The sequence below is a fragment of the Oncorhynchus mykiss genome, chromosome 19 (assembly GCF_057628025.1).
Source record: "Oncorhynchus mykiss isolate SJ-2025 chromosome 19, ASM5762802v1, whole genome shotgun sequence".
NCBI classification, from domain to species: domain Eukaryota; kingdom Metazoa; phylum Chordata; class Actinopteri; order Salmoniformes; family Salmonidae; genus Oncorhynchus; species Oncorhynchus mykiss.
In genome coordinates this window covers 5,362,592-5,377,500 of record NC_143040.1, presented here as the reverse complement: position 1 = coordinate 5,377,500, position 14,909 = coordinate 5,362,592, and the positions used below count along the sequence as shown (strand labels likewise).

Here is a 14,909-nt window from a genome sequence, read left to right as displayed (position 1 = left end):
TTCCCCCCCCCCCCCCCCCCCCCCCCCTTTTCTCAGTGCTGGAGTGGGCCGGACTGGTTGTTTCATCGTGATTGACGCCATGGTGGAGCGAATCAAACACGAGAAGACAGTTGACATCTACGGTCACGTGACCCTCATGAGGTAAATGGGAGGTTGAATCCCTTCTTTTGGGGGGGGGGGATCTATCATCCAACAAGCGTTAATTTTCAGAAAGTTGAACCAATTGCCACTGTAGGAACAGACATTATATTAATTATATTATAAGATTTTTTTTAATAATATTTTTCAGACTCTTTTCAGTAAATGCTAACTGAAACCAGGACTCTGTGATTACCAGTAAATGCTAACTGAAACCAGGACTCTGTGATTACCAGTAAATGCTAACTGAAACCAGGACTCTGTGATTACCAGTAAATGCTAACTGAAACCAGGACTCTGTGATTACCAGTAAATGCTAACTGAAACCAGGACTCTGTGATTACCAGTAAATGCTAACTGAAACCAGGACTCTGTGATTACCAGTAAATGCTAACTGAAACCAGGACTCTGTGATTACCAGTAAATGCTAACTAAAACCAGGACTCTGTGATTACCAGTAAATGCTAACTGAAACCAGGACTCTGTGATTACCAGTAAATGCTAACTGAAACCAGGACTCTGTGATTACCAGTAAATGCTAACTGAAACCAGGACTCTGTGATTACCAGTAAATGCTAACTGAAACCAGGACTCTGTGATTACCAGTAAATGCTAACTGAAACCAGGACTCTGTGATTACCAGTAAATGCTAACTGAAACCAGGACTCTGTGATTACCAGTAAATGCTAACTGAAACCAGGACTCTGTGATTACCAGTAAATGCTAACTGAAACCAGGACTCTGTGATTACCAGTAAATGCTAACTAAAACCAGGACTCTGTGATTACCAGTAAATGCTAACTAAAACCAGGACTCTGTGATTACCAGTAAATGCTAACTAAAACCAGGACTCTGTGATTACCAGTAAATGCTAACTAAAACCAGGACTCTGTGATTACCAGTAAATGCTAACTGAAACCAGGACTCTGTGATTACCAGTAAATGCTAACTGAAACCAGGACTCTGTGATTACCAGTGTTACCAGTAAATGCTAACTGAAACCAGGACTCTGTGATTACCAGTGTTACCAGTAAATGCTAACTGAAACCAGGACTCTGTGATTACCAGTAAATGCTAACTGAAACCAGGACTCTGTGATTACCAGTAAATGCTAACTGAAACCAGGACTCTGTGATTACCAGTAAATGCTAACTAAAACCAGGACTCTGTGACTACCAGTGTTACCAGTAAATGCTAACTGAAACCAGGACTCTGTGATTACCAGTGTTACCAGTAAATGCTAACTGAAACCAGGACTCTGTGATTACCAGTGTTACCAGTAAAGGAACCCTGACTGAAACCAGGACTCTGTGACTACCAGTGTTACCAGTAAAGGAACCCTGACTAAAACCAGGACTCTGTGACTACCAGTGTTACCAGTAAATGCTAACTGAAACCAGGACTCTGTGACTACCAGTGTTACCAGTAAATGCTAACTGAAACCAGGACTCTGTGATTACCAGTGTTACCAGTAAATGCTAACTGAAACCAGGACTCTGTGATTACCAGTGTTACCAGTAAATGCTAACTGAAACCAGGACTCTGTGTTTACCAGTGTTACCAGTAAAGGAACCCTGATTGAAACATTCAACTTTTAGGTCCCAGCGGAACTACATGGTGCAGACGGAGGATCAGTACGCCTTTATCCACGACGCGCTGCTGGAGGCCGTCGCCTGCGGCAACACCGAGGTTCCGGCGCGGAACCTTCACGCCTACATCCAGAGACTGACCCAGATAGAACCGGCGGAGAACGTCACGGGCACGGAACTGGAGTTCAAGGTGCGTTCTAAAGGTTCTAGGGTTCTGTGGTGCTGTTCTAGGGGGTAAATAAATGTTGTGTCTGTGAGATCCAGGGCCTGCGTACCTCCTTGCCCGGGTTCAAATCAAATATTTAAATATTGATCCTTTATTTTGTGCGGCGACAGCAAGAGTCATCAATTTCAGATAAAATGTCAGAGCAAAACAGCACCTCTCTGTCTCAGTATGTGTAGACCATGTATCTGATGCTGTGTGGACAGTGAAACAGCACCTCTCTGTCTCAGTATGTCTAGATCATGTATCTGATGTCTCAGTATGTGTAGACCATGTATCTGATGCTGTGTGGACAGTGAAACAGCACCTCTCTGTCTCAGTATGTCTAGATCATGTATCTGATGTCTCAGTATGTGTAGACCATGTATCTGATGTCTCAGTATGTGTAGACCATGTATCTGATGCTGTGTGGACAGTGAAACAGCGCCCCCTCTGTCTCAGTATGTGTAGACCATGTATCTGATGCTGTCTGGACAGTGACACAGCGCCCCCTCTGTCTCAGTATGTGTAGACCATGTATCTGATGCTGTCTGGACAGTGAAACAGCGCCCCCTCTGTCTCAGTATGTGTAGACCATGTATCTGATGCTGTGTGGACAGTGAAACAGCGCCCCCTCTGTCTCAGTATGTGTAGACCATGTATCTGATGCTGTCTGGACAGTGAAACAGCGCCCCCTCTGTCTCAGTATGTGTAGACCATGTATCTGATGCTGTGTGGACAGTGAAACAGCACCTCTCTGTCTCAGTATGTGTAGACCATGTATCTGATGCTGTGTGGACAGTGAAACAGCGCCCCCTCTGTCTCAGTATGTGTAGACCATGTATCTGATGCTGTGTGGACAGTGAAACAGCACCTCTCTGTCTCAGTATGTGTAGACCATGTATCTGATGCTGTCTCAGTATGTGTAGACCATGTATCTGATGCTGTCTGGACAGTGAAACAGCGCCCCCTCTGTCTCAGTATGTGTAGACCATGTATCTGATGCTGTGTGGACAGTGAAACAGCACCTCTCTGTCTCAGTATGTGTAGACCATGTATCTGATGCTGTCTGGACAGTGAAACAGCGCCCCCTCTGTCTCAGTATGTGTAGACCATGTATCTGATGCTGTGTGGACAGTGAAACAGCGCCCCCTCTGTCTCAGTATGTGTAGACCATGTATCTGATGCTGTGTGGACAGTGAAACAGCACCTCTCTGTCTCAGTATGTGTAGACCATGTATCTGATGCTGTCTGGACAGTGAAACAGCGCCCCCTCTGTCTCAGTATGTGTAGACCATGTATCTGATGCTGTGTGGACAGTGAAACAGCGCCCCCTCTGTCTCAGTATGTGTAGACCATGTATCTGATGCTGTGTGGACAGTGAAACAGCACCTCTCTGTCTCAGTATGTGTAGACCATGTATCTGATGCTGTCTGGACAGTGAAACAGCGCCCCCTCTGTCTCAGTATGTGTAGACCATGTATCTGATGCTGTGTGGACAGTGAAACAGCGCCCCCTCTGTCTCAGTATGTGTAGACCATGTATCTGATGCTGTGTGGACAGTGAAACAGCACCTCTCTGTCTCAGTATGTGTAGACCATGTATCTGATGCTGTCTGGACAGTGAAACAGCGCCCCCTCTGTCTCAGTATGTGTAGACCATGTATCTGATGCTGTCTGGACAGTGAAACAGCGCCCCCTCTGTCTCAGTATGTGTAGACCATGTATATGATGCTGTCTGGTCAGTGAAACAGCACCTCTCTGTCTCAGTATGTGTAGACCATGTATCTGATACTATCTGGACAGTGAAACAGCACTTCTCTGTCTCAGTATGTGTAGACCATGTATCTGATGCTGTGTGGACAGTGAAACAGCGCCCCCTCTGTCTCAGTACGTGTAGACCATGTATCTGATGCTGTGTGGACAGTGAAACAGCGCCCCCTCTGTCTCAGTACGTGTAGACCATGTATCTGATGCTGTGTGGACAGTGAAACAGCGCCCCCTCTGTCTCAGTACGTGTAGACCATGTATCTGATGCTGTGTGGACAGTGAAACAGCGCCCCCTCTGTCTCAGTACGTGTAGACCATGTATCTGATGCTGTGTGGACAGTGAAACAGCGCCCCCTCTGTCTCAGTACGTGTAGACCATGTATCTGATGCTGTGTGGACAGTGAAACAGCGCCCCCTCTGTCTCAGTACGTGTAGACCATGTATCTGATGCTGTGTGGACAGTGAAACAGCGCCCCCTCTGTCTCAGTACGTGTAGACCATGTATCTGATGCTGTGTGGACAGTGAAACAGCGCCCCCTCTGTCTCAGTATGTGTAGACCATGTATCTGATGCTGTGTGGACAGTGAAACAGCGCCCCCTCTGTCTCAGTATGTGTAGACCATGTATCTGATGCTGTGTGGACAGTGAAACAGCGCCCCCTCTGTCTCAGTATGTGTAGACCATGTATCTGATGCTGTGTGGACAGTGAAACAGCGCCCCCTCTGTCTCAGTATGTGTAGACCATGTATCTGATGCTGTGTGGACAGTGAAACAGCGCCCCCTCTGTCTCAGTATGTGTAGACCATGTATCTGATGCTGTGTGGACAGTGAAACAGCGCCCCCTCTGTCTCAGTATGTGTAGACCATGTATCTGATGCTGTGTGGACAGTGAAACAGCGCCCCCTCTGTCTCAGTATGTGTAGACCATGTATCTGATGCTGTGTGGACAGTGAAACAGCGCCCCCTCTGTCTCAGTATGTGTAGACCATGTATCTGATGCTGTGTGGACAGTGAAACAGCGCCCCCTCTGTCTCAGTACGTGTAGACCATGTATCTGATGCTGTGTGGACAGTGAAACAGCGCCCCCTCTGTCTCAGTATGTGTAGACCATGTATCTGATGCTGTGTGGACAGTGAAACAGCGCCCCCTCTGTCTCAGTACGTGTAGACCATGTATCTGATGCTGTGTGGACAGTGAAACAGCGCCCCCTCTGTCTCAGTACGTGTAGACCATGTATCTGATGCTGTGTGGACAGTGAAACAGCGCCCCCTATGTCTCAGTATGTGTAGACCATGTATCTGATGCTGTGTGGTCAAGAAGGGTATAACATGTTAACACAGTGACATGTCGTACGTACTCTTTTCTCGGCCCGATGGAAACATCATGACTTGTTGTGTTCATGCCACATTAAAAGGTCCATCCATTTCTCCAATTAAATGACATGTACTTTCCTCTCAAAAAACCTGTAAAGAAACGTGTAGGACAATAGGAGGTTCCGTTTCCCCTTGTGGAAATGAAATGCCCGTCCAACTGATTCCCTTCTGACCGCCGGCCCTGGTGAGAGCTCAGTGTTCCATCGACTTCCTGTAGTTCCCTCTCTGTCCCTCTCTAATGAGCTGTTGTTCTTTCTCACCCGAGTCAAGCAACGGCCAGACTGTGTGTGTGTGTGTGTGTGTAGTGTGTGTGTGTGTGTGTGTGTGTGTGTGTGTGTGTGTGTGTGTGTGTGTGTGTGTGTGTGTGTGTGTGTGTCTCGTGATACAATATGTAATGCTATGTCACATTATAACACCCTATGTCACCACCCTCCCCTTCGTAGTGCTTGACCAATGTGAAGGCCCACACTTCCCTTCTCCTCGCATGTCATATCTCGTGATACAATATGTAATGCTATGTCACATTATAACACCCTATGTCATCTGCCCTCCCCCTCCATAGCGGTTGGCCAGTGCGAAGGCCCACACCTCCAGGTTTGTCAGTGCCAACCTGCCGTGTAACAAGTTCAAGAACCGTCTGGTGAACATCATGCCCTACGAGACCACCAGGGTCTGTCTGCAGCCAATCAGAGGAGTGGAGGGGTCAGACTACATCAACGCCAGCTTCATAGACGGATACAGGTGAGGAGGGAGGGGGTTAGACTACATCAACGGCAGCTTCATAGACAGATACAGGTGAGGAGGGAGGGGGTTAGACTACATCAACGGCAGCTTCATAGACGGATACAGGTGAGGAGGGAGGGGGTTAGACTACATCAACGGCAGCTTCATAGACAGATACAGGTGAGGAGGGAGGGGGTCAGACTACATCAACGGCAGCTTCATAGATGGATACAGGTGAGGAGAGAGGGGGTCAGACTACATAAACGGCAGCTTCATAGACAGATACAGGTGAGGGGGGAGGGGGTCAGACTACATCAACGGCAGCTTCATAGACAGATACAGGTGAGGAGGGAGGGGTTCAGACTACATCAACGGCAGCTTCATAGACGGATACAGGTGAGGGGGGGAGGGGTTCAGACTATATCAACGGCAGCTTCATAGACAGATACAGGTGAGGAGGGAGGGGGTCAGACTACATCAACGGCAGCTTCATAGACAGATACAGGTGAGGGGGGAGGGGTTCAGACTACATCAACGGCAGCTTCATAGACGGATACAGGTGAGGGGGGGAGGGGTTCAGACTATATCAACGGCAGCTTCATAGACAGATACAGGTGAGGAGGGAGGGGGTCAGACTACATCAACGGCAGCTTCATAGACAGATACAGGTGAGGAGGGAGGGGGTCAGACTACATCAACGGCAGCTTCATAGACAGATACAGGTGAGGAGGGAGGGGGTCAGACTACATCAACGGCAGCATCATAGACAGATACAGGTGAGGGGGGAGGGGGTCAGACTACATCAACGGCAGCTTCATAGACGGATACAGGTGAGGGGAGGGAGGGGTTCAGACTACATCAACGGCAGCTTCATAGACGGATACAGGTGAGGAGGGAGGGGGTCAGACTACATCAACGGCAGCATCATAGACAGATACAGGTGAGGAGGGAGGGGGTCAGACTACATCAACGGCAGCTTCATAGACAGATACAGGTGAGGAGGGAGGGGGTCAGACTACATCAACGGCAGCTTCATAGACAGATACAGGTGAGGAGGGAGGGGGTCAGACTACATCAACGGCAGCTTCATAGACAGATACAGGTGAGGGGGGAGGGGGTCAGACTACATCAACGGCAGCTTCATAGACAGATACAGGTGAGGGGGGAGGGGTTCAGACTACATCAACGGCAGCTTCATAGACGGATACAGGTGAGGGGGGGAGGGGTTCAGACTATATCAACGGCAGCTTCATAGACAGATACAGGTGAGGAGGGAGGGGGTCAGACTACATCAACGGCAGCTTCATAGACAGATACAGGTGAGGGAGGAGGGGTTCAGACTACATCAACGGCAGCTTCATAGACGGATACAGGTGAGGGGGGGAGGGGTTCAGACTATATCAACGGCAGCTTCATAGACAGATACAGGTGAGGAGGGAGGGCGTCAGACTACATCAACGGCAGCTTCATAGACAGATACAGGTGAGGAGGGAGGGGGTCAGACTACATCAACGGCAGCTTCATAGACAGATACAGGTGAGGAGGGAGGGGGTCAGACTACATCAACGGCAGCATCATAGACAGATACAGGTGAGGGGGGAGGGGGTCAGACTACATCAACGGCAGCTTCATAGACGGATACAGGTGAGGGGAGGGAGGGGTTCAGACTACATCAACGGCAGCTTCATAGACGGATACAGGTGAGGAGGGAGGGGGTCAGACTACATCAACGGCAGCATCATAGACAGATACAGGTGAGGAGGGAGGGGGTCAGACTACATCAACGGCAGCTTCATAGACAGATACAGGTGAGGAGGGAGGGGGTCAGACTACATCAACGGCAGCTTCATAGACAGATACAGGTGAGGAGGGAGGGGGTCAGACTACATCAACGGCAGCATCATAGACAGATACAGGTGAGGGGGGAGGGGGTCAGACTACATCAACGGCAGCTTCATAGACGGATACAGGTGAGGGGAGGGAGGGGTTCAGACTACATCAACGGCAGCTTCATAGACGGATACAGGTGAGGAGGGAGGGGGTCAGACTACATCAACGGCAGCATCATAGACAGATACAGGTGAGGGGGGAGGGGGTCAGACTACATCAACGGCAGCTTCATAGACGGATACAGGTGAGGGGAGGGAGGGGGTCAGACTACATCAACGGCAGCTTCATAGACGGATACAGGTGAGGAGGGAGGGGGTCAGACTACATCAACGACAGCTTCATAGACAGATACAGGTGAGGAGGGAGGGGGGCAGACTACACCAACGGCAGCTTCATAGACAGATACAGGTGAGGAGGGAGGGGGTCAGACTACATCAACGGCAGCATCATAGACAGATACAGGTGAGGGGGGAGGGGGTCAGACTACATCAACGGCAGCTTCATAGACGGATACAGGTGAGGGGAGGGAGGGGGTCAGACTACATCAACGGCAGCTTCATAGACGGATACAGGTGAGGAGGGAGGGGGTCAGACTACATCAACGACAGCTTCATAGACAGATACAGGTGAGGAGGGAGGGGGGCAGACTACACCAACGGCAGCTTCATAGACAGATACAGGTGAGGAGGGAGGGGGTCAGACTACATCAACGGCAGCTTCATAGACAGATACAGGTGAGGAGGGAGGGGGTCAGACTACATCAACGGCAGCATCATAGACAGATACAGGTGAGGGGGGAGGGGGTCAGACTACATCAACGGCAGCTTCATAGACGGATACAGGTGAGGGGAGGGAGGGGTTCAGACTACATCAACGGCAGCTTCATAGACGGATACAGGTGAGGAGGGAGGGGGTCAGACTACATCAACGGCAGCATCATAGACAGATACAGGTGAGGAGGGAGGGGGTCAGACTACATCAACGGCAGCTTCATAGACAGATACAGGTGAGGAGGGAGGGGGTCAGACTACATCAACGGCAGCTTCATAGACAGATACAGGTGAGGAGGGAGGGGGTCAGACTACATCAACGGCAGCTTCATAGACAGATACAGGTGAGGGGGGAGGGGGTCAGACTACATCAACGGCAGCTTCATAGACAGATACAGGTGAGGGGGGAGGGGTTCAGACTACATCAACGGCAGCTTCATAGACGGATACAGGTGAGGGGGGGAGGGGTTCAGACTATATCAACGGCAGCTTCATAGACAGATACAGGTGAGGAGGGAGGGGGTCAGACTACATCAACGGCAGCTTCATAGACAGATACAGGTGAGGGGGGAGGGGTTCAGACTACATCAACGGCAGCTTCATAGACGGATACAGGTGAGGGGGGGAGGGGTTCAGACTATATCAACGACAGCTTCATAGACAGATACAGGTGAGGAGGGAGGGCGTCAGACTACATCAACGGCAGCTTCATAGACAGATACAGGTGAGGAGGGAGGGGGTCAGACTACATCAACGGCAGCTTCATAGACAGATACAGGTGAGGAGGGAGGGGGTCAGACTACATCAACGGCAGCATCATAGACAGATACAGGTGAGGGGGGAGGGGGTCAGACTACATCAACGGCAGCTTCATAGACGGATACAGGTGAGGGGAGGGAGGGGTTCAGACTACATCAACGGCAGCTTCATAGACGGATACAGGTGAGGAGGGAGGGGGTCAGACTACATCAACGGCAGCATCATAGACAGATACAGGTGAGGAGGGAGGGGGTCAGACTACATCAACGGCAGCTTCATAGACAGATACAGGTGAGGAGGGAGGGGGTCAGACTACATCAACGGCAGCTTCATAGACAGATACAGGTGAGGAGGGAGGGGGTCAGACTACATCAACGGCAGCATCATAGACAGATACAGGTGAGGGGGGAGGGGGTCAGACTACATCAACGGCAGCTTCATAGACGGATACAGGTGAGGGGAGGGAGGGGTTCAGACTACATCAACGGCAGCTTCATAGACGGATACAGGTGAGGAGGGAGGGGGTCAGACTACATCAACGGCAGCATCATAGACAGATACAGGTGAGGGGGGAGGGGGTCAGACTACATCAACGGCAGCTTCATAGACGGATACAGGTGAGGGGAGGGAGGGGGTCAGACTACATCAACGGCAGCTTCATAGACGGATACAGGTGAGGAGGGAGGGGGTCAGACTACATCAACGACAGCTTCATAGACAGATACAGGTGAGGAGGGAGGGGGGCAGACTACACCAACGGCAGCTTCATAGACAGATACAGGTGAGGAGGGAGGGGGTCAGACTACATCAACGGCAGCATCATAGACAGATACAGGTGAGGGGGGAGGGGGTCAGACTACATCAACGGCAGCTTCATAGACGGATACAGGTGAGGGGAGGGAGGGGGTCAGACTACATCAACGGCAGCTTCATAGACAGATACAGGTGAGGAGGGAGGGGGTCAGACTACATCAACGACAGCTTCATAGACAGATACAGGTGAGGAGGGAGGGGGGCAGACTACACCAACGGCAGCTTCATAGACAGATACAGGTGAGGAGGGAGGGGGTCAGACTACATCAACGGCAGCTTCATAGACAGATACAGGTGAGGAGGGAGGGGGTCAGACTACATCAACGGCAGCTTCATAGACAGATACAGGTGAGGAGGGAGGGGGTCAGACTACATCAACGGCAGCTTCATAGACAGATACAGGTGAGGGGGGAGGGGTTCAGACTACATCAACGGCAGCTTCATAGACAGATACAGGTGAGGAGGGAGGGGGTCAGACTACACCAACGGCAGCTTCATAGACAGATACAGGTGAGGAGGGAGGGGGTCAGACTACATCAACGGCAGCTTCATAGACAGATACAGGTGAGGAGGGAGGGGGTCAGACTACATCAACGGCAGCTTCATAGACGGATACCGGTGAGGAGGGAGGGGGTCAGACTACATCAACGGCAGCTTCATAGACAGATACAGGTGAGGGGGGAGGGGTTCAGACTATATCAACGGCAGCTTCATAGACGGATACCGGTGAGGAGGGAGGGGGTCAGACTACATCAACGGCAGCTTCATAGACAGATACAGGTGAGGGGGGAGGGGTTCAGACTATATCAACGGCAGCTTCATAGACGGATACAGGTGAGGGGGGAGGGGTTCAGACTATATCAACGGCAGCTTCATAGACAGATACAGGTGAGGAGGGAGGGGTTCAGACTATATCAACGGCAGCTTCATAGACAGATACAGGTGAGGGGGGAGGGGTTCAGACTATATCAACGGCAGCTTCATAGACAGATACAGGTGAGGGGGGAGGGTCTTACGGTAGCAGCCAACTTTAAACAATCAAAGACATTTCTTCCGTAAACAGCAGATATTTATTTGAAATTGTCCATTGATTGGATGTGTCCATTGATTGGATGTGTCCATTGATTGGATGTGTCCATTGATTGGATGTGTCCATTGACAAAAACATTTGTATAGGACATAAAAGAGAGGATAGAAATAGTTATTGTAGTACAGTGCTACTCAAACCTCTCCTCAGGGACTCCATCAGTACCATAGATATATTATTATAGATACACCTCTCCTCAGGGACTCCATCAGTACCATAGATATATTATTATAGATACACCTCTCCTCAGGGACTCTATCAGTACCATAGATATATTATTATAGATACACCTCTCCTCAGGGACCCCATCAGTACCATAGATATATTATTATAGATCAACCTCTCCTCAGGGACCCCATCAGTACCATAGATATATTATTATAGATACACCTCTCCTCAGGGACTCCATCAGTACCATAGCTATATTATTATAGATAAACCTCTCCCCAGGGACTCCATCAGTACCATAGATATATTATTATAGATACACCTCTCCCCAGGGACTCCATCAGTACCATAGATATATTATTATAGATAAACCTCTCCTCAGGGACCCCATCAGTACCATAGCTATATTATTATAGATACACCTCTCCTCCGGGACTCCATCAGTACCATAGATATATTATTATAGATACATCTCTCCTCAGGGACTCCATCAGTACCATAGCTATATTATTATAGATACACCTCTCCTCAGGGACTCCATCAGTACCATAGCTATATTATTATAGATACACCTCTCCTCAGGGACTCCATCAGTACCATAGCTATATTATTATAGATAAACCTCTCCTCAGGGACTCCATCAGTACCATAGCTATATTATTATAGATACACCTCTCCCCAGGGACTCCATCAGTACCATAGATATATTATTATAGATAAACCTCTCCTCAGGTACCCCATCAGTACCATAGCTATATTATTATAGATACACCTCTCCTCAGGGACCCCATCAGTACCATAGATATATTATTATAGATAAACCTCTCCTCAGGGACTCCATCAGTACCATAGATATATTATTATAGATAAACCTCTCCTCAGGGACCCCATCAGTACCATAGATATATTATTATAGATAAACCTCTCCTCAGGGACTCCATCAGTACCATAGATATATTATTATAGATAAACCTCTCCTCAGGGACTCCCAGATGTTTCAGTGTGTTGTTAAAGCCCCTGAACTATCTCACATGATTCACCTAGTCAAGGACTTGATGATTAGTTGAATCAGGTCCTAGTTCTGGAATAGATCAAACACATGGAAGGGCTGGGGGTTCCTGAGAAGAGGGTAGAGAATGGCTGGGAGTCCTGGGGAGAGGTTTGGAATGGCTGGGAGTCCTGAGGAGAGGGTTGAGAACGGCTGGGAGTCCTGAGGAGAGGTTTGGAATGGCTGGGAGTCCTGAGGAGAGGTTTGGGATGTCTGGGAGTCCTGAGGAGAGGTTTGGAATGGCTGGGAGTCCTGAGGAGAGATTTGGAATGGCTGGGAGTCCTGAGGAGAGGTTTGGAATGGCTGGGAGTCCTGAGGAGAGGTTTGGAATGGCTGGGAGTCCTGAGGAGAGGTTTGGAATGGCTGTGATTCCTGAGGAGAGGTTTGGAATGGCTGAGAGTCCTGAGGAGAGGTTTGGAATGGCTGGGAGTCCTGAGGAGAGGGTAGAGAATGGCTGGGAGTCCTGGGGAGAGGGTAGAGAATGGCTGGGAGTCCTGAGGAGAGGGTAGATAATGGCTGGGAGTCCTGAGGAGGGGGTAGATAATGGCTGGGAGTCCTGAGGAGAGGGTAGAGAATGGCTGGGAGTCCTGAGGAGAGGGTAGAGAATGGCTGGGAGTCCTTAGGAGAGGGTAGAGAATGGCTGGGAGTCCTGAGGAGAGGTTTGGAACAGCTGGGAGTCCTGAGGAGAGGTTTGGAACAGCTGGGATTCCTGAGGAGAGGTTTGGAACAGCTGGGAGTCCTGAGGAGAGGTTTGGAACAGCTGGGATTCCTGAGGAGAGGTTTGGAACAGCTGGGATTCCTGAGGAGAGGTTTGGAACAGCTGGGAGTCCTGAGGAGAGGTTTGGACCGGATGGAGGACAGATATGTCACCCAGATATCTACAGTAGACTGCTGTCACCCACAACATATAGAGTAGACTGTCACCCACAACATCTACAGTAGACTGTCACCCACAACATCTACAGTAGACTGCTGTCACCCACAACATATACAGTAGACTGTCACCCACAACATCTACAGTAGACGGTCACCCACAACATCTACAGTAGACTGCTGTCACCCAGACATATACAGTAGACTGTCACCCACAACATCTGCAGTAGACTGATGTCACCCACAGCATCTACAGTAGACTGCTGTCACCCACAACATTTACAGTGGACTGCTGTCACCCACAACATCTACAGTAGACTGCTGTCACCCACAACATCTACAGTAGACTACTGTCACCCACAACATCTACAGTAGACTGCTGTCACCCAGACATACACAGTAGACTGTCACCCACAACATCTACAGTAGACTGCTGTCACCCACAACATCTACAGTAGACTGCTGTCACCCAGACATATACAGTAGACTGTCACCCACAACATCTACAGTAGACTGCTGTCACCCAGACATATACAGTAGACTGTCACCCACAACATCTACAGTAGACTGTCACCCACAACATCTACAGTAGACTGCTGTCACCCACAACATATAGAGTAGACTGTCACCCACAACATCTACAGTAGACTGTCACCCACAACATCTACAGTAGACTGCTGTCACCCACAACATATACAGTAGACTGTCACCCACAACATCTACAGTAGACGGTCACCCACAACATCTACAGTAGACTGCTGTCACCCAGACATATACAGTAGACTGTCACCCACAACATCTGCAGTAGACTGATGTCACCCACAGCATCTACAGTAGACTGCTGTCACCCACAACATTTACAGTGGACTGCTGTCACCCACAACATCTACAGTAGACTGCTGTCACCCACAACATCTACAGTAGACTACTGTCACCCACAACATCTACAGTAGACTGCTGTCACCCACAACAGCTACAGTAGACTGTCACCCACAACATCTACAGTAGGCTGCTGTCACCCAGACATCTACAGTAGACTGTCACCCACAACATCTATTTTAGACTGCTGTCACCCACAACATTTACAGTGGACTGCTGTCACCCACAACATCTACAGTAGACTGCTGTCACCCACAACATTTACAGTGGACTGCTGTCACCCACAACATCTACAGTAGACTGCTGTCACCCACAACATCTACAGTAGGCTGCTGTCACCCAGACATCTACAGTAGACTGTCACCCACAACATCTACAGTAGACTACTGTCACCCACAACATCTACAGTAGACTGCTGTCAGCCAGACATCTACAGTAGACTGTCACCCAGACATCTACAGTAGACTGCTGTCACCCACAACATCTACAGTAGGCTGCTGTCACCCACAACATCTACAGTAGACTGCTGTCACCCAGACATCTACAGTAGACTGCTGTCACCCAGACATCTACAGTAGACTGCTGTCACCCAGACATCTACAGTAGACTATTGTCACCCACAACATCTACAGTAGACAGCTGTCACCCAAACATCTACAGTAGGCTGCTGTCACCCACAACACCTGCAGTAGACTGCTGTCACCCACACATCTACGGTAGGCTGCTGTCACCCACAACATCTACAGTAGACTGCTGTCAGCCAGACATCTACAGTAGACTGTCACCCACAACATCTATTTTAGACTTCTGTCACCCAGACATCTATAG

The 14,909-nt window shown here is 49.5% G+C and overlaps 1 protein-coding gene across 6 annotated transcripts in view; it reads left to right on the top strand.

Annotated features, from left to right (window-relative positions):
- The window catches only part of LOC110519864 (receptor-type tyrosine-protein phosphatase delta), a 275,027-nt gene that overhangs the window by 238,761 nt on the left and 21,357 nt on the right, over positions 1-14,909 (top strand). For all 6 annotated transcript variants that reach the window (XR_016488744.1, XM_090209954.1, XM_090209953.1 and 3 more), the window contains 3 exons: positions 37-141; positions 1,737-1,917; positions 5,634-5,812. Coding sequence is in view for 5 of the 6 variants with exons in the window: in XM_090209954.1 (XP_090066080.1) it covers positions 37-141; positions 1,737-1,917; positions 5,634-5,812 (465 nt within the window). In the remaining variant the exon portion in view is untranslated. The remainder of the gene's footprint in view (positions 1-36; positions 142-1,736; positions 1,918-5,633; positions 5,813-14,909) is intronic.